The 21,271-nt window shown below is 39.0% G+C and overlaps 1 protein-coding gene across 10 annotated transcripts in view; it reads left to right on the top strand.

Moving 5' to 3' along the window:
* The window catches only part of DOCK10 (dedicator of cytokinesis 10), a 326,872-nt gene that overhangs the window by 191,759 nt on the left and 113,842 nt on the right, over positions 1-21,271 (top strand). For all 10 annotated transcript variants that reach the window (XM_056120910.1, XM_056120866.1, XM_056120935.1 and 7 more), the window contains exons 5-7: positions 5,288-5,360; positions 5,829-5,951; positions 6,400-6,534. In XM_056120910.1, the coding sequence (XP_055976885.1) occupies positions 5,288-5,360; positions 5,829-5,951; positions 6,400-6,534 (331 nt within the window). The remainder of the gene's footprint in view (positions 1-5,287; positions 5,361-5,828; positions 5,952-6,399; positions 6,535-21,271) is intronic.

Here is a 21,271-nt window from a genome sequence, read left to right as displayed (position 1 = left end):
ATGTGGGCCTGATGGTTTGTTGCTCGGATCTGGCAATGTGATGCTTACGCCAGTGCCAGGTACCAGGGGAACATCATTGCCACAGTAATGCTGCTATATGGAGCGATATGGTACTGGGGGATCAGACCTAACCCCTTACACATGCAAAGCAGGTGCTGTACCACTTGAATTATCTCTCCAGCACCTCCCTTGTTATCTTGAATTTTATAAATGAGTACAATGCCCACAGCCTTCATAAAACTTTTTAAATGCCCACCATTAACTTTTTTGTTTGTTTGTTTGTTTGTTTTTTGGGGTCACACCCGGAGATGCACAGCGGTTACTCCTGGCTCTGCACTCAGGAGTTACTCCTGGCGGTGCTCAGGGGCCATATGGGATTCTGAGAATCAAATCCGGGTCAGCCACATGCAAGGCAAACACCCTATCCTATGTGCTATCTTTCCAGCCTCGCCCACCATTAACTTCAGATGTTTGTGTTTGCATTTCACTATTTGTTTTCTTTCGATGGGAACTAAATAAGAAAATGCACAAGTTGCAAGTAAATCATAAAAAGACTTTCTTTCTTGTGTTGGTGCCAGGGAATAAATTCAGGATCTAAGACATGGGAGCTACATGCTCTGCTGAACTGCTTCCCTGGTACCCTTTGATGTCTTTTGAGCATAGTAGACCTATATAACTGAAAGCCCATGAAGAAATGAAACATTCTCACCATCATCCAAGTTAACTGCACCCATTCCTGTTCAGGACCCACCCCTACTTCCCTCTCCCCATTCCTCACTATCGCTTACTTGATTTTCTTGATTCTAGGCTAGTTTTATTTGCTCTAGAATTTTATTTAGTCAGACCATAGTATGCTTAGGCTTCTAGTTTCTTTGAATCAGATATTTTGTTTCTGGGGTGAAATCATGGTTTTAGCTCTGCAAGTATTTCAGCTTTGAAGGAGAAAAGATTTCTGAATGATGGAACTTAATGGAGTTGCTGTGTTATAGTTAATTTGTCTTTTTAAGAATATATCTATTTTTTCTAAGAAATATAAAAAAAATACAAAAAGAACACTATGCCTGCCCCATCGAGAGATAATCATTGTTCTTAATTTTATTTCCTACTATTTTAATCCTAGCACAGCGGTAGGGCGTTTACCTTGCACGCAGCCAGCCTGACTGAGCCAGGTTCGATTCCTCCGCCCCTCTCGGAGAGCCTGGCAAGCTACCGAGAGTATTCAATATGCCAAACACAGTAACAAGAAGTCTCACAATGGAGACGTTACTGGGCCCACTCAAGCAAATCGATGAACAACGGGAGGACAGTGACAGACAGTGACAGGAGTGATATCTATGTTGCTGCAGATACCAGAGAAGCTCCTCTTGTTTCCATGTACCACTTCTTTCTGTAACCAAGTCCCATTGGATTTAGCCATTCTCTTCTGGAAGGACAACATTTTGGGGCGATTCGCCTCTAACATTGAAATATATGGACTTCTGTGAAACTTTGGCTTTAATCTCTAGACTTAGTTATTTCCAATTCTCAATTTGGGACTGTGTAGGAAAACCCTCCCAAGTATTTAGTCTCCTGTCATGTCAGATTCATTCAAACCAGCCTCTTGTTGCCTCACATATTTGTTCTTATCCCATCAGTAATCTGAACTACTAGTTCCTCCCTGCTTTGTTTATAAGTAAAATTTGGAAAGAAAAGTTTGTTCTGCAAAATCAGGGTTGAACATTAGATCTTTTTTGTGATTTACAACGATATTTTTTGAAGCACCAATAAAATTGTTCTTGTATAAAAAAGGGAAGAAAAACATCCTGGTGAAAGAGAACAAAATAAGAATTACTGAAACCAATATAAATGCATTATAATCAAAGAGACACTGATAAGTAATCTCTAGCCTAGTCGATTAGACCACCCATGTGTGCTAAATATTGACATCCCATGTTTATCTTTACTTCCTCTTTCCCAGTTTACTCTTCCTGGTTTCTTATCAGTCACTTGGAATGCTTCCTTTACTATCCTGTTATCATTTTAAGAATCCTAGAACATTTGTGTTTCTTCCTCTACAGACAAATCACTTTAAGCAGTTGCTCTGAAGTCAGTCACCTTTTATTGTCTCCGAATCTCAGGAAATATGTACCCACACAAGAGAATGGAGAGAAGAAATGGTTGTGTTTAGGTCTTTATTTTTCCAATCAAATGGAAAGTTGATGGGATTATTTAAGGAACATCAAAATTGTTATGGAGGGAAAATAGCATTTTCTGTTGATTAGGAATAGATGGTCCCAAAAGAGCATTTTGCAGTTTCCAACTTGCTCTGATTTCACATAAGGTTGAAACCAAAGAGGGAAAATAATTTAACATTACTGACAGGGAACACAGATAAGTCTGAGTATCTCTCAGACTTTGCAAGAAAAAAAAAAAGAAAGAAAGAATAGAAAAGAAAGCCAGGTGGTGGTACAGCCGATTGGCATTTGCCTTGCACGCGGTCAACCTAGGTTTGATCCCTGACATCCCATATGGTCCCCAAACACCACCAGGACTAATTCCTGAATGCAGACTAGAAATAACCCCTGAACATTGCCCAGTGTGCCACAACCCCCCCCCAAAAAAGAAGAAAAGATCAAAAACAGTAGAATCCATTGGAAGAGAAATGCTATCTCATGTAATAAGCTTATTAAAGATGATCGGGGTCAATCTTTTGTAGTTACATGAATTAGCATTTTGGTAATAAAATTTTTAATTCCATCTCTTCCAATATGTCTCTATTATGAACTTTATTTTTTCTTTCTTAAAATGAAAAGAGTACACTAGAATGGGGAGCCCCAGAATGTGTACACAAATGTATATATATATATATATGTATATATATATATGTTCTAGGATTCTTATATATATATGTTAGTGTATACAATTTCATAAAAACAATATGCTACTTACTACATATTTATATTTTAAAAGAAAAATATTGCTAATTTGCTTAATGTATACATATAATACATAAATACGAACAACAGGATGGTCGTGATCATGATCGTGATAAATACATATAAATCTGGAAGCCACCCCTGGAAGTGCTCTGGATTTATTTCTGACTTTCTGTTCAGGAATGACTCCTGGCAGTGCTTAGGGGACCATATGCAGTGACAGGCAGGAAACAGGGATGTCTGTGTGTGAGGCCTTAACCATTGTACTATCTCTCTGGCCCCACTATATGTTTTTAAATTCTTGAACTTCACAAACAAATCGTGGATGAGGGATTTTGTAAATGTATTAGCATGTTTTTGAAATTTGTACCAACACATATTTGTGTGGTACATTCTTGTTAAACATTTCTTTATATATTTATTCACTTATACATTTCTTGTTACCATTTTCTGCTGCCTGTTTGTATGTCTTCAGATTTCATAGCAATAATGTCTAATCAAAACAAAACAGAGAACTAAATTAGAACTGAAGTGAAACTATCATTTTTAATACCCAACATACGTACTCTGTACCCTCATAATTGCATTATTTTGTTAGTGATTTATTTTTACAGCTTGTATCTTACAGTTTTTTTTAATTCATCAGATAAAGTTGTAATAGAAGAGTCCTTTTTCAAATACCCATTTAACATTTTAGGTTTCTCTTAGAGCTTTATTCTGCAGTTAAAAAACAGGGTTATTTCCAAAAACAAAGTTTTAAATTGGACCCTTTAATTTCATTTCTATGATAGCCTTGTTCAACTTGCCCATCAGTGTTTTCTTCAGCATCTTGAACTTCTCTCTTATTGGTCAGGAGAAAACTAGGGGAGACACAGATGAGACTTGGCCTGTCTCTTGCTTTGAAAAATGAATCATCTAATGAAGGGCTCAAACAACTGAATCCACAACATAATCAAGGAAATCTCAAAAGAGACCAATGCCCAGTAGCTTAGTTCTGAAGAGTTCAGATGCCTTTGTGGAAACCACTTTAGAATCTCATAATGGAGTGATATCCTTATCCAATCTACAACATGGATGAATCTTGAAGCCATGCCACTGAGGACAATTAAGTTAGCATACAAATGAGCCACCCAAGTGACCAAATGTTCCATGATTCCTCTTATCTCAGATAGAAAATGGTGACGTCTGGTCAACAAAGTAAATGCACTTATTGACCTTCGACTGCAAGCTGGAAATAGTTAAAAATAGTAGCTCATGTTTATTTTACCACCATAAAGGGTCTGGGAACCCTATCAGGTGTGAGATTGTAGTTCTGATCACAAGCTCTTCATAGTTTGACAGTGATGACAATGTTTTATCTATGCTCCTACCTTACCACCTTCCCAGATATGAGCTTGGCATTTTCCATCTTTCAGGAGTGTATTTTGAATACACTAAATTCCATCGAATCTCTATGTGAATACACAGTCTGCTAATTCTGTATGTATGTAACTAAAAAGAATTCTTTGTCCTTCACCTTCCTGCCTAGAATCCCATCAACATAGGAAATGATTTGGATGGGAATACCAAATGTGATACTGTACATATAAAAAATACGCCTGGGTTGTGTCTAGACAATATAAATCATCTTAGATAAAAATAATGCACGCAGATTATACATGAAGGACTTTTTCTGACTATCAAAAAAATGTCTAAACCTTGTCTTCTTTACTTTCAGCTGTGAGTTATGATCTAAAATACAGGAAAGAAAACTTAATTTCTCTCTCACCATTTGTAAAATCAGGTGCAAACTCTTGCTGGTTTATAATCTATAACTGAGAGGTGTGTCTTTGCCTGTCTTTGCCTGTGCCCTTAGAGAAATATACTGAGTGCAGTAGCCACTGGGTTATACATTGATGTCGTGTTTAGGGGAGGTCAAGATTAGGCAAATGGCACAGCCTAGTGGCCAGGGCAGAGAATGCCTCTCAGGACCATTTCTAAGCGCTGCCTATGCCCTTGAGTTTGCATTACAAAGGAGAAACAAGACAAAATGGAAAACATCCCTACTCATATTCCACTGCAAAAGGTGATAGAAGGAAAGTATAAAGCTCAAAACCTTTAACTTTTCCTTAAGAAGACATTCAAGAAGATACTTGGTCAATCTGCATGAATACTATCTCATTGATTTAAAGGTTAGATATTTTAGTCATTGGAAAGAAGTTCCAATGACATAGCATAGGGAAATGGCTTCCTAGAAAATGGGGCCCTCATAATATAATTTTATCCTATAAGAATTTTGAAGCCATCCAAATAGTTGTTACTCAGAGAACACCTGGAAATTAAAGCAATGTCTTAAATGGCAAATTGGATTTTTCCCTTTTTTGTACTACCAGAACAGAATACAAGCCAGAGAAACTTCCTTCACATTCCTTTGAGGTTGACCACGAAGATGCTGATAAGGATGAAGTAAGTACCATGTTTAAAGAGAAATGTTTAAAAGGGAAGAGTAGCGGGGGCTAGAGCAATAGCACACCGGGTAGGGCGTTTGCCTTGCACGCAGCCAACCCGGGTTCGATTCCCAGCATCCCATATGGTCCCCTGAGCACCGCCAGGAGTAACTCCTGAGTGCAGAGCCAGGAGTAACCCCTGTGCATCGCCAGGTGTGACCCAAAAAGCAAAAAAAAAAAAAAAAAGAAAAAAAGAAAAGGGAAGAGTAGCTCCTGTCCTTTATGACACCCCTGCCTTGTAAACCAACTTTTCTTAAGGCTCCAACAGCTGTTGTGCGAGAGCCTGTAGTCTAAATGAATGCCCGTTGTTTGAAAACTGAACACGGTTATTTAAGATGAGTTGAAGAGGGAACCGTGTTTAATGGCTGTGTCTACGCTCTGGGATCCTCCACAGACTTCGGTGTTGCTAACGATGCTTTTTGTATAGGATTCCACGTCCCACTCTTCGTCCAAGGGTGGAGGGGGCACAGGAGGGACCGGAGTGTTCAGGTCCGGCTGGCTATACAAGGGGAACTTCAATAGCACCGTGAACAATACCGTCACTGTCCGGGTAAGCACACACCAAGCCTTCTCCTGCTTTTGTTTGTTTGTTTGTTTGTTTGTTGTTATTTGTTTCGCTTTGGGGCCACACCTGGTGATGTTCAGGGAAGACTCCTGAGTGTGCACTCAGGAATTATTCCTGGCGGGGCTTGGGGAACCATATGGGATGCCAGGGATTTAACTGGGACATCCGCATGCAAGGCAAGCATCCTACCTGCTGAACTCTCTCTCTCTCCTTGCCCTTTCTGCTTTCAGACATGCCTCATGAGACCTTTTCCTTGGGTCACAGCACAGAGAGCCAGGGGCTTTCAATCTATATCTTGTGTCATGTTGAATTTGTGATAAAAGAGACTCCTTGTTAGAACAAAGTCTTAAAGAGATTAGAATACATCTGGATTCTGTAAGAGCACACAACTATTTGAATGACCCCTTCTGTTTTTGTTTGTTTGTTTGTTTAGTCTTTCAAAAAGCGCTTCTTCCAGTTGACCCAGTTACCCGATAACTCCTACATTATGAATTTTTATAAAGATGAAAAAATATCCAAAGAACCCAAAGGCTGCATTTTTCTGGATTCCTGTACAGGTGTAGTGCAGGTGAGTAGAAACCTCCGTCCCTGAACCCTGCTTGAGTGGTTCTTACTTTTTTCATTGAAAAGTATGTTTGTCTAATCACTATTATTCACTGTCATTCATTCCATGGGTTATCTGCTAGAAGCTAATAACTGTCCCAGACATTAAGGACTTGGTGAAGAAGGCTACGTACTTTCCTGCTGTAACAAAATTTACTTTCAACACAGGTGGGAAAAACAGAAATAGGCAATGAATAAATAAATCACTAAGAAGACTGGAATCTGTGGGGGAAATCTGTAACTCAAGCGATAAAAAGGGTTATGAAAGAGAAACAGATAAATAGTGAAGATGGAAAGGAGTAACTAACATTTAAAAGTAGAAATGCATTTTGGAAAAGAAAGGATTTGATCTGAAGTTGAGAGAATAAGCAACAGCCCAAAGGCAAGATCTCAAAGCAAGAGCGAGTCTGGTTTGTTCTTGGAAAATGATTGTCTGGCTAGTCATAATATAGAGAATCTTGGAGCGGAGGAAGTCACTAAAAGTACATGGTTTGCATGACAGAGACCTGGGTTCAATACCCTGGTGCTACATAGTCCCGCAAACACAGAGTCAGGAATAGCACCTGAGAACTTATTACAATGGCTTAAAAAACCAAAATATGTGTAAGTGTGTGTGTGTATATATATATGTATATGTATATATGTATATGTATCACTGTCACTGTCCTCCCGTTTTTCATCGATTTGCTCGAGCAGGCCCAGTAACATCTCCATTGGAGACTTTGTTGTTACTGTGTTTGGCATATCGAATACGTCACGGGGAGCTTGCCAGGCTCTGCCGTGCGGGCGAGATACTCTCGGTCGCTTGCCGGGCTCTCCGAGAGGGGCAGAGGAATCGAACTCGGGTTGGCCTTGTTGGCTGCATGTAAGGCAAATGCCCTACCACTGTGCTATCGCTCCAGCCCATGTATATGTATACACACATATATATACATGTATATATATACACACATATATACATGTGTATATATACACATATTTATATATACACATATATACTGTAGCACTGTAGCACTGTCCTCCCGATGTTCATCACTTTGCTCAAATGCACACCAGTAACATCTCACAACAAATTGTGGGACTTCTTGTTACTGTTTTTGGCATATCGAATACGTCATGGTGGGCTTGCCAGGCTTTGCTGTGAGGGTGAGATACTCTCGGTAGCTTGCCGAGCTCCCTTAGAGGGGAGGAGGAATCGAACCCAAGTCGGCTGCTTGCAAGGCAAGCGCCCTTCCTGCTGTGCTATATACGTATATATTAAAATTTAACACTTCACCACTTCAACAGAATACTATGTAAGTCATATAGCTCAAAACAGGCATTTCATCGATGCCTCAATATTCACTCTTATTGGTTGTAAATTTCCAATATTCATATACATCATCTCCCCTCCAAAAGGTTCCAATCAAACACAAAGACAACATTGACACCCACCACTTACATTCCAGAACAGACACTGCGCTTTTTATCAGGCAATGCTCTTCTGTCAAGTCTTAGCCTGTCGTCCTTAGCATAAAATTTGACAAGAACCACTGTGACAAAAGAAAGCAGAATAATTCCATAGACCTACTTTAGGCATCTTATTTTCAAGTAATTTATTCTTTTATTCTGCTGAGAGGGCTGACCCTCTTGCGTGAAATGTGAAGCAATCAAGTGTTTTAGCAATCTCATCTCAAATTTTGGCTTCTAAAAGTTAAGAACTCTTGTTTCTGATCGCCGGTCACTAGAAGTCTGTCCTTTCAGCATCAAACCACTCACATTCTGTGTGGCTGGAAATATATCCTGGATTAAAAGTAACATTAGGATTTGGGGATGCATATCAGAATTTACTTCGTCACTAAGGTCTAGCCTATTTCTGGATGGTTCATTGTTAAAATCTGGAATTTATCCAAAAATAACAATGCTGAATTTTTTTTTAAAAATTAAGTGTTGCTGAGTACTCCACTAGAAGTGAAAGATAATTGCATTTTAACACAGATGCCAACTTTCCATAGGGGAAAGGGCAATAAAGATTCTAATGGAGGATGGAGATAATTTTCTGTGTTGGTCACATGGAAGCTGTTTGGCCATAGAAATATGAAATAATACTTTAACGAGGCTTTAAAGATCAATAACCATATTTTATAGACAGTGAGCTGAAAAACTTAAATATTTTCTTTTCCATATCTGTTTCCAAGCTTGCTCTAGCAAATGAGTCATCATCTTTTTGGAACTCATGCTATAGCACGTGCCCTATATTAAATTTGCACAGATATGTAAAATCTTGATTTCTTCCAAGAATCACATCACTATATTAAACACATGCCTTATTACTTTAATCTGACTTTCTTTTCTATGGGAACTTCTTCATTGTTTCTTGAACCATGTTTTGGTGTATGGCTAAGCAGTGCCTTGGAAAGAGAGTTCTAAAAAAACACAAGCATGGATTCATTCAGGTCAGAGTTCAAATCCTAGTTTTACTGTTTTTGTTTCTGAGGACATTGAGTATGTTACTCATATTCTCTGTAGTAAGTCTCTCAACCTTAAATCTAGAATAAATGCTCAAACGTTTAAAAAGATTCTAGGTTCACTGTGTCTTTAGCCATTTTCCCCAATTTTCCATTAAACACAAAATACATGATATTATAAAATAGACGTTGCTTTAGAAAAGGCCCTCTAAGAAAATCTTGTTACATTTTCCTGACATTTTTACCTAAGGTAAGGTAAGGTAAAGGCCCTCCCGTTGATCGTCGATTTGCTCGAGCGGGCCCAGTAACGTCTCCATTGGAGACTTTGTTGTTACTGTGTCTGGCATATCGAATACTCTCGGTAGCTTGCCGGGCTCTCCAAGAGGGGCGGAGGAATCGAACTCGGGTCGGCCATGTTGGCCGCTTATAAGGCGAACACCCTACCCGCTGTGCTATCGCTCCAGCCCATTTTTACCTAAACAGAATAATTTCTCCATATCTTCATTCAAACACTACCTATACCATGCTAAGAACTATGCTCAAGTTTTGGGAATTCCTTGCTGAAGTCATAACCTGAAAAGAAAGATATAGTCCCCTACTTAACCGTTACCCAGATTTGCAAGAGCTTTCATGGCAATATAACATGGGAAGTTCTATGGAGAGTTCTAGGAACACAAAATAGTGACATGCTCTTGTGAATTAACAAGAAGACTACACAGAAAATATGGGCCTGCCAATACCCACCCTTCTTGTGTGAATTTTGTATATTCAATTGATACATAATTGAATAACTCCTCAGTTTCCTTCAATTGTCATTTGAATATTGGATACTATTTATTACATATTCTAATAGTTCAACTCTACAGCTCTGCATTTATATTCCTCTTTATATATATAAACAAATATATATACATATATGTATGTATATATATATATATATATATTGTATATATATATATATATATATATATTCTTTAAAGATGGATGGACTTCCAGATTCTGGTGATCACTCTGTCACCTTGTGCCTAGATCCCAGTTCTTAAAACATGCTCTCAGCTCCATCTAATTTCCAATATTCTGCATCTGGAACAGAGATTCTGAATGAGATATTATGGGTTTAATCATTGTTCCAGCCAGCTCTCAGGCACAAATTGTCCCTGAAGATGAAACACATACACAGAAAAGCACAGGGAAAGTGAAAGATAGGATGAGTCAGGCTTTTTTTTGTCAAGAATCATTGTGCATTTCCCTTGAATTAGACAGAAAATAAGAAAGAAGGGGAGATTTTGTCTCAGAAAGTTCTACCTACCACCCAGAAATCTTTGGGATTCGTGTTCAGAACAGTCCCTAGAGAAGAAGCCATTTTCAATGGCTGAATTCAGAATCAAGTGAATATCATTGTATTTTCCTGAAAGTGATCTTGGAATTGTGAGAAACATATTTCAAGAGTGACCTCACATAGAGAGAAATTTCTACCTAAATTTCTCAGGGACATTATGTGATTTTATAATCGGAAACATCTTGGGTCTCAGTAGAAGTTTTTTAAAGAGTATTTTAAAGGTTTATAGGCAATTTTACACTTTTTTTGTGATATCATTAGGTAGTATTAAAATAGTTTCAGTATTAAAATAGTGGAAATTATTTCCACTAGAGAATAAAAACTAGTGAAACTAGTTTCTATTACTTCAATTTGAACCTGGTACTGTGTTATTCCATCTGTCTTGATCCATCAGTCTTCATATCCCTTGATTCATTGAACCATTCATATATTCACTGCAGGTCCTGCTAGTGTAGAAGATACTGAATAGTCCAAGAAAGTCTTCTGCCATGGGTCCCTACCTAAACATGCCTCAACATGGTCATGACTGATGTCATTTTACCCAAGTTGAATTGTGTGTGGGGAAGGCACCATCCCCATTTCAACTTGCCGGCCATCTTAGAGATGTGACTTGCAATATAAAAACATGTTTAATCAGATACTATAAATTCAGATACCTTCTATAATTTGTGCAGCTTGCTACAAGAAGAAAGCAGGTTCCCAATCAAAACAACAGGGAACCTTCAGATTGTGGAGAAATGAAGTACGCATACCCACAGAGGAAAATAAAAGTAACCAAATAAGTCACGGTCACGGGCCTCCCATTGTTCATCGATTTGCTCGAGTGGGCCCAGTAACGTCTCCATCATGAGACTTGAATACGTCACAGGTAGCATGCCAGGCTCTGCCGGGCGGGCGAGATACTCTCGATAGCTTGCCAGGCTCTCCAAGAGGGGCGGAGGAATCGAACTCGGGAAAACAAATTTAGAAGTCAAATATTACCTATAAGTTTCTTGCTAGCAAACTCTGACTTAAAGAATATCATCTCTCTGGTGTCAGAGAGAAAGTACAGAGTTTTTTAAATTATTTATTTATTTATTGAATCACTGTGGGAAGAGTTACAAAGCTTTCAGGTTTAAGTCTCGGTCATGCAATCATCAAACACATTTCCCTTCTCCAGTAAGTATAGAGTTTAAAGTTCTTGTCTTGCATGGTGGCCAACCCATGTTCAAACTCAAGCATCTCATATGGTCCCCTGAGCACCTCCAAGAATGATCCCTGAGCACTATGAGGAATAGGTCCCAAGCAATACTGGTGTGGGCCCCACCAAAACTTGTTTAAAAGAATATCATTTTCCATGACAAAAACTAAAACAAAAATAACACCTATTTTTTAATTTAATGTATTATTTGATAGAAGATGAGGGAACATCATTTTAATTCTTCCAATTTATTGAAATAGAATCCAGAGAGATAGAATGACTCTATCAAGTCACAGAACTTTCAAAAAAGGTGAAATTATGTTTGAAGTGAACTACAATAAAAGTCCAAAATAATAAAAAAAAATTAATTGACTATCATACATTAAGAGGGCACATTTGCATGCACAAATATATTTAACCTACAAGTGTGTATATGGGGGGCAACCTATAGTGATGTGTTATGCTGTGTTCTTGGGTATAGTTTCAGGCAGTATGTTTTAGATGCAGAATTTATTTTAGTCAATACATATTGAAAATTTTGTTGCATGAAAAACATGCAAAATTAAATTACATTTATCACTACATGATTTTCTTATGTATGTCAAATTTCTTCTTGTTTATTGATAATTCAGTACACTAGACTGTAAGTTCAATGAGAGCAAGTACTTTACTTGAAACTTTTTCATGCTTATATCTAGCACATAGAGAGTGCTCAATAAGTTTCTGTCAAATGAGTGAACGATTAAACAAGCAAGAAATGGAAAAGATGGTAGCCACCAAGATAACTAATCTGGATTTGATATATGGTTTATTTTTTAAATTCTTCTTTTGTTCCTGCAAATGGGCTGGAGCAATAGCACAGCGGTAGGGCGTTTGCCTTGCACGCAGCCAATCCCAGTTCAATTCCTCCGCCCCTCTTGGAGAGCCCGGCGAGCTACTGAGAGTATCTTCCCCGCACGGCAAAGCCTGGCAAGCTACCCGTGATGTATTCAATATGCCAGACACAGTAACAACAAGTCTCACGATGGAGACATTACTGAGCCCACCTGAGCAAATCGATGAACAACGGGAGGACAGTGACAGTGACAGTTCCTGCAAAATGCTGTAAAAGATGTCCAGAATTGCAAGGAAACAAGAATAGACGGTTTGGGTAATTTTCTTCTGCTTTCATTCTTCCACTGCATTTGTAGCTCTGTTGGAGCACCTACTTTGGAATTTTTCCAAATCTACATTGGAGAAACAGACCAGTTTACTGCAACTCATTAAGCATATCCGAGTATAGGAAGACACATTCAGTTTCTCATTACTTATGAAGTCACGTGGTGGACTATGGTGAGCTTGAATGAGCAAAGTAGTTACACTGGTCACCAGGGACACTGCTCACAGGAGAATGCAATAGAAGTTGGAGAGTGAAAAGAAGATTACTTCTTGATTTCCATTCTGATCATTTACCAATTGCATGTCCCATTGATTTTCTTTTTGTATGTGTGGAATTTCTTCTTTTTGCTACTTTATATGCCATTATCTTGGATATTACAGAAAGTGAGATAGAAAATAAGTTTGGCTTCTTAATATACCCCAACATAAGTTTCTCTATACTGTAGGTAATTCTATTTCATACCAAATATAAAAAATACAATTTAATTTTTTAGAAGTTATAAATAGAATGTTTATTTTAAAATACTTCTTCTTTTGAGAAATAATTTTTTGTATATTTTGATCCCATTTAAAAATATGGACAAAGTTGGCTGAATTCAATTCACTTAAAAAACTGGATGCAATTTTGAAAAAAAATCAATTTTTTTGCTTCATAATGTTTTCTTTCTAAACTTTTACTAGTTCCTTGACATCTGCATTAGAAAGTCATTGCAACTCCATGAACTTTAATTTTAATCCAATATAATTATTTCATATATCTTTTCACGTACCTGCCCCCATTATTTATATCAGACCAGCCAAGCAGATTCTCTTTTGTTAGTTTAAATTCTGGAAAATACTCAGATTTGCTTGCAATTTTGCTCGATTTTGATTCTTTATCATGTGCTGAACTCTGGATATTTGCTTTTGTTAATAAAATGTTTTTTCCTTTTATTTCTGGAAAGATAGCCTTTTGTGTCTGTCTTCTACCTTATATTCTTGTCTCTGAACTTAGTGTCCGTGAAGGTGACAGGTAGTGTTTACTTGTCCTTCATCATGAAGCCCCAAGTACCCAATATGAATGAGTGTGCCTGGAGTTGGTGGTCTGACTTCCTCCTTGGAAGAACGTGACCTCTACAAATTTGCATTTGTGTCTGTGTGTGTGTCGTTAGGAAGTTGGGGTTCTGCAGCACAGCCAGTGGTGTACAGGGTTTATTCCTGGTTCTGTTCACAAGGATCACTCCCAGCACTGCTCTTTGACCACATGCAGTGTCAGGACCCTAGGTCAGCCATATGCAAGGAAAGCACCTTAATCTCTATACTATATCTCTAACCCCAAAATTTGCATTCTTGAGTGAGTTTCCTTGAGGCAAAAGATGTAATACAGCTGTGAAGGTGTTTTTCTCGCCCACAGCTGACCTGTGCCTCTATCACCACAGTGTTCCCCCAAGCATCACGACGGGACACAACCCAAACAGAGATGGGAGTTCCCCAAGAATGGCAGGGTCTGACCACAAACCAAAACCAACCAAACGAAACAGTTTCCTAGATATTTTTCTTTTGCATGTGAGTTTGTGGCCACTACCTTTCAGAGGATACCAGCCCTGACGATTTACGCTGCAGCCAAAATTATTTCTGGCTATGCAGCTCTGCGTGTTTGCTAGTGGAGCCTCACTGTGATGTCATAAAACAAAGTCTGGTAGTAATAGAGATATCCTTATCTTACGAAAGAATCTGGTTCTCAAGCCACTTTCCTATCCCTTGATTTCATGCCTCTTCGTCAGGACCTTCACACAAAATATAAGAACGTTGATCTCCAAAGGTCTTCCTTTTAGAGTGGCTACTGGATTAGGGCCCATATTCCCTCTTCTGTCAAGGCACTGACCGCTCTTATTTGTTTTGTTTCCTTTTCATCCCACACAGAGTGTGAACATGACAGACGCCCTTTCGTAGGAATAAATACTATCACTGCATCAAGCACTGAAAACAGTCAGTTTTTGTTTTCCTTGTGAGATTGGTGGGTTATTATAAATCAGTCTTCACGCAAGTCACTAATAGGCAAAGAAAAAAATCCTACTTGAAAAAAAAATTAAATAGCAAGAATTTGTTCTTGGATGAACCTAGGAGATGGCATTTGCCTCTAAAGTTTCACAGTGAGAAGCATCATCAGGCTTCTAGATCTTCTGAGGCTGGAGTGATAGCACAGCGGGTAGGGCATTTGCCTTGCACATGGCCGACCCATGTTCGATTCTCAGAATCATCCCATATGTTCCCCCAGAGCACTGCCAGGAGTAATTCCTGAGTGCATGAGCCAGGAGTAACCCCTGTGCATCACCTGGCATCACCCAAAAAGTGAAAAAAAAAAGCTTCCTACTTTCTTAGTTGACTAATATTGTGCCCTGGCTTCTGGTGACCCTGCTGTCTAGAGAGTACCAGAGACTCTATAACCTCCTGCATGGCTGCCCTTTCACAGTGCATTTGCGTTTGTAGGCAAGGAGAAAGAATCATGTTAGCTGAGCATCTTCCTTGTGCCCAAATCCTATCAGTGGATGTTAAAGCGTAAAGGGGTTATTGCTCTCCAGTGTACTTAGTATTCATTGGAACTGAGCATTTTTAATTGATCTCACCAAGCCTGATTATCATCTTATGTTAAATAAAATAATACACCTTGCCTTATAGGAGAATGATGAGAATTTAGTGAAATCATGGTAGTAAAAACCCCAGCTCGGTGCTAGATGCATAACCGCAAGTGATACTAGGTGTCATAGTTGTATTATGCTTGTGAGGAGGTTGAAAGAAACAAGCTATTTTTGGACGGTCTTCAAGAGCATCCTGCAGAAAGGGGACATTGCCATAAGGATATCAAATATTATTTTTATTTTATTGTTGTTATTGTTGGGGTAGAGGAGTTTGGGGCCAACATGACAGTGCTCTCTCAAAGGCTGCTCATGGCCCTGTTCTCAAATATCATTCCTAGCAGTACAGAGGAACAAACATGGTCTCCAAGATTGGAGTAGAGTCAACCTCATGCAAGGCAAGAGTCTTTTTGATGTTGTTGTTTTGTTTTGTTCTGGGGCCACACCTGGCTATGTGTAGGACTTATTTCTGGCTCTGCACTCAGGGATTACTCCTGGCAGCCTTGGGGGACCATATGTGGTACCAGGGACTGAACCTTAGCCACAATGCTATCATTCCAATCCCAAACGTCTTAACCCCTCTACCTTCTCTTTGACTCTGAAACTTTTTCTTCTCTCCATCCAGATAGCAATGCAGTTCCAAAGATGAAATTGACACACAGTATTTTGTCACAAGTCTACGCCGTATCTTTTATGCTCCACCACTCTCTCTTGTTAAACTTTGCTTTATTATGACTATGGGTGTCCGAAGACTCTTTAATGATGTTAATGTCGATAAGAGTTGAATACCTTTATCAAAATTACCTCATGAATTGGGCTGGAGCGAGAGCACAGCAGGTAGGGTGTTTGCTTTGCACACAGCTGACCCAAGTTCAATTCCTCCTTACCTCTCAGAGAGCCTGGCAAGCTACTGAGAGTATCTCGCCCACACGGCAGAGCCTGGCAAGCTCCCCATGGCGTATACAATATGCCCAAAACAGTAACAACAAGTCTCACAATGGAGACGATACTGGTGCCCGCTCAAACAAATGATGAACAACGGGAGGACAGTGTGATGCTACAGTGCTACCTGATGAATTAAACATGGAATATCTTCATTAATTCCTCTAACCACCTTAAGTCATATAGTACTGTTATATCAATGAGTCAAAGTTGCCTCTTTGCTTACATTTCTAATTTCAGAGCACAGAAATGGAAAACTGCTTTGCTAATTCCTTCTGGTGTCGCCTCTACCTTAAGTATGTTTCTCTTATCTTTTTTTTTAAATTAAATTAAATGTTTAATTTTTTTTCCAAATTTTTTTCCCTTTATTTTATTTTTTTTTTACAGTTGTAGATTTACAATTTTTTGTGCTTGGGTTTCAATTATACAATGATCAGATACCCATCCCTCCACCAGTGCCCATTTTCCACCACCATGGATAATATCCCTCCCACCCCCATCCCCCCATCCCCCCCTGTCTCTGTGGCAGGGCAATCCCCTGTGTTCTCTCTCACCTTTTGGGCGTTGTGCTCTGCAAAAGAGGCATTGAGTGGCAAACATGTTCAGTCCATAGTCTACTTTCGACATGCATCTCCCCTCCTGGGAGGATCCTCCAAACATCCTTTATTTGGTGCTCCCTTCTCTATCTGAACTGCCCTTTCCTCTAGGATATCCGGCTGGCCTCTAAGTTATGGAGTAATCCTCCTGGTGCTGATCTCAGCTATTCTTGGGTATTAATCTCATACTTTGTTACTTTATATCCCCCAGATGAATGCAATCTTTCTATGTCTATCCCTCTCTTTCTGACTCATTTTGCTTAGCATGATACTTTCCATATTGTACCACTTGTATGTAAATTTCATGACTTCATCTTTTCTAAGAGCTACATAGTACTCCATTGTGTAGATGTACCAAAGTTTCTTTAACCAGTCATCTGTTCTTGTTCAGGTTTCTTCCAGTTTCTGGCTATTGTAAAGAGTGCTGCAATGAACAAACAAGTGCAGATGTCACTTCGAATACACATTTTTGCCTCTCTGGGATATATTCCCAGGAGTGGTATTGCTGGGTCAAATGGGAGCTCAATTTCTAATTTTTTGAGAATCGTCCATACTGTTTTCCAGAAGGGCTGAACCAGTGGACATTCCCACCAACAGTGAAGGAGTGTCCCTTTCTCGCCACATCCACGCCAGCATCGGTTGCTTTTGTTCTTTTGAATGTGGGCCAGTCTCTGAGGTGTGAGATGGTATCTCATTGTGGTTTTGATCTGCATCTCCTTGATGATTAATGATGTAGAGCATTTTCTCATGTGCTTTTTGGCCATTCGGATTTCTTCTTTGAGAAAGTTTCTGTTCATTTCATTGCCCCATTTTTGGATGGGGTTGGATGTTTTCTTCTTGTGGAGTTTAACCAGTATTTTGTATATCCTGGATATCAACCCCTTGTCAGATGTGTATTCGGTGAATATCCTTTCCCATTCTGTAGACTGTCTTTGTATTTTGGTCACTGTTTCTTTGCAAGTGCAGAAGCTTCTTAGTTTAAGATAGTCCCATTTATCTATCTCTGTTTTCACTTGCTCGGCCAGTGGCGTGGCAACTTTGAAGATACCATTAGCTTCAATGTCATGGAGGGTTTTGCCAACTTTATCTTCAATGTACCTTATGGTTTCTGGTCTGATGTTGAGGTCTTTAATCCATTTTGATCTTACTTTTGTACATGGTGTTAGGCAGAGTTCTGAGCCTATTTTTTTGCATGTAGTCATCCAGTGATGCCAACACAATTTATTAAAGAGGCTTTCCTTACTCCACTTCATATTACTTGCACCTTTATCAAAGATTAGATGATCATATGATTGAGGGGAGATGTCAGTGTATTCAACCCTGTTCCATTGGTCTGCAGTTCTGCCTTTGTTCCAGTACCATGCTGTTTTAATTATTACTGCTTTGTAGTACAGTTTGAAGTTCGGGAGGTTGATTCCTCCCATTTTCTTTTTCCCAAGAATTGCTTTAGCTATTCATGGGGGCTTATTGTTCCATATAAATTTTAGGAGTGTTTGCTCCATTTCTTTGAAGAATGTCATGGGTATCCTTATAGGGATTGCATTGAATTTATACAATGCTTTCGGTAGTATTGCCATTTTGACAATGTTAAGTCTCCTGACCCATGAGCAGGGGATATCTTTCCATTTCCTCATGTCCTCTTTTATTTCCTGAAGTAGCGTTTTGTAGTTTTCTTTGTACAAGTCCTTTACTTCCTTAGTTAAGCTGATTCCTAGGTACTTGATTTTCTGAGGCACAATTGTGAAAGGGATTGTTTTTTTCATGTTGCTTTCTTCTCTCTCAGTGTTTGCGTATAGGAAAGCCATGGACTTTTGGGTATTGATTTTATAACCTGCAACTTTACTATACGAGTCTATTGTTTCTAGGAGTTTTTTGGTGGAGGTTATTGGGTTCTCTAAGTAGAGTATCATATCATCTGCGAATAGTGAGAGCTTGAGTTCTTCCTTTCCTACCTGAATGCCCTTAATATCTTTTTCTTGCCTAATCGCTATTGCAAGTACTTCCAGTGCTATATTGAACAGCAGTGGAGAGAGTGGGCATCCCTGTCTCATCCCTGATCTTAGAGGGAAGGCTCTCAGTTTTTCCCCATTGAGGATGATGCTTGCTGTAGGCTTGTGGTAGATGGCTTTAATTATGTTGAGGAAGGTCCCCCTCTATACCCATTTTGGCTAGGGTTTTCATCATAAAGGGGTGCTGGATCTTGTCAAATGCTTTCTCTGCATCTATTGATATAATCATATGCTTTTTATCTTTTCTTTTGTTGATATGGTGGATTATGTTGATTGATTTCCGAATGTTAAACCATCCTTGCATCCCTGGGATGAATCCTACTTGGTCATGGTATATGATCTTTTTGATGAGTAGTTGGATTCTATTTGCTAGTAGTTTGTTGAGGATCTTTGCATCTGTGTTCATCAGGGATATCGGCCTGTAATTCTCTTTCTTTGTGGTATCTCTGTCTGCTTTTGGTATCAGTGTGATATTTGCTTCGTAGAAACTGTTCGGAAGTGTTTTTGATATTTCAATTTCGTGGAAAAGCTTAAAGGGCATTGGGAGTAAGTCCTCTTTAAAGATTTGGAAGAATTCACTAGTGAATCCATCCGGGCCAGGACTTTTGTGCTTGGGGAGACTTTTTATTACCATTTCAATTTCCTTGATGGTGATAGGTCTGTTCAGGTATTCCAGATCTTCTTGGTTCAGCCTTGGGAGTCTGTAGGAGTCTAGGAATTTATCCATTTCCTCGAGGTTTTGATGTTCTGTGGCATAAAGCTTCTCAAAGTACTCCCTGAGGATCCTCTGAATTTCTGTGGTTTCTGTTGTAATGACCCCCTTTTCATTTCTGATTCGGTTTATTAGGGTTTTCTCTCTCCCTTTCTTTGTGAGTTTTGCTAGAGGCTTATCGATCTTGTTAATTTTCTCAAAGAACCAGCTTTTGGTTTCATTGATCTTTCAGATTGTTTTTTGGGTTTCCATCTCGTTAATCTCTGCTCTGAGTTTTATTATTTCCTTTCCCCTGTTCGGGTTGTGCTCCTTTTTTTGGTCCTTCTCCAAGCTCTTAAGCTGTGAGGTTAGGTTACTTATGTGTGCTCGCTCCTCCTTCCTGAGGAATGCTTGTAGAGCTATAAACTTTCCTCTTAACATAGCCTTTGCTGTGTCCCATAAGTTTTGGTAACTCGTGTTCTCCTTTTCATTCGTTTCTAGGAATCTTTTGATTTCCTCTTTGATTTCCTGTCTAATCCACTCGTTGTTCAATAGTGCACTGTTTAATTTCCAGGTATTTGATTTAGTTTTCTGTTTTTGTGTGTGATTTACTTCTAATTTCAGCACATTATGGTCTGAGAAGATTGTTGATACAATCTCTATCTTCTTAATTTTATGGAGGCATGTTTTGTGGCTCAGCATGTGGTCTATCTTGGAGAATGTTCCATGTACGCTTGAGAAGAATGTGTATTCAGCTTTTTGTGGATGAAGTGTCCTGTATATATCTACTAAGTCCCTTTCTTCCATTGTTTCCCTCAAATGAAGTATGTCCTTGCTAAGCTTGAGTCTGGTTGATCTATCAAGAGGTGACAAAGCAGTGTTGAAGTCTCCCACTAGTATTGTGTTGCTATTGATGTCTTTTTCCAAATCTATGAGTAGTTGTTTTAAGTACTTTGCTGGTCTCTCATTAGGTGCATATATATTTATTATTGTAAGTTCTTCCTGTTGAACAGATCCTTTGATCAATAAGAAATGGCCTTCACTGTCTCTTATGACCTTCCTCACTCTGAAATCAATGTGTTCTGATATAAGGATGGCTACCCCAGTTTTTTTATGGGGGCTGTTTTCCTGTAGGATTGTTTTCCAGCCTTTGACTCTGAGTCTGTGTTTGCTTTGACTATTGAGATGCGTTTCTTGCAGGCAGCAAAATGTTGGGTTCAATTTTCTAATCCATCCTGCCACTCTATGTCTTTTAATTGGTGCATTTAGCCCATTGACATTGAGAGAGATTATTGTTATGGGATTTTGTCCCATTGTTCTGTTAAAATTTGGTGTATTTGAGGGGCCTTTCTTGCCTTAAAGTAGCCCATTTAGTTGTTCTTGTAACCATGGTTTTGAGTCTATGAAGTTCCTGAGCTGTTGTTTGTCTGTGAAACTGTGTGTTGTTCCTTCTATTATGAATGAGAGTCTTGCTGGGAAAAGTATTTTTGGGGAGGCATTTATTTCATTGTGTTTTTTCACTATGTCCCACCACTGTTTTCGGGCCATGAGAGTTTCATCAGAAAAATCAGCTGTGAATTTTAAGGATGCTCCTTTGTAAGAGATTTCTTTCTTCGATCTTGCTGCTTTCAGAATTTTGTCTCTGTCTAAGGTTTTGGTCATTTTGATCAGAATGTGTCTTGGGGTATTTTTATTCGGATTTCTTCTAGCTGGTACCCTTTGGGC

The sequence above is a fragment of the Sorex fumeus genome, unplaced genomic scaffold, assembly GCF_029834395.1.
Source record: "Sorex fumeus unplaced genomic scaffold, SorFum_2.1 ptg000005l, whole genome shotgun sequence".
NCBI lineage: Eukaryota > Metazoa > Chordata > Mammalia > Eulipotyphla > Soricidae > Sorex > Sorex fumeus.
Note: the sequence above shows the minus strand (reverse complement) of the source record. Positions and strands in the feature narration are given on the sequence as shown.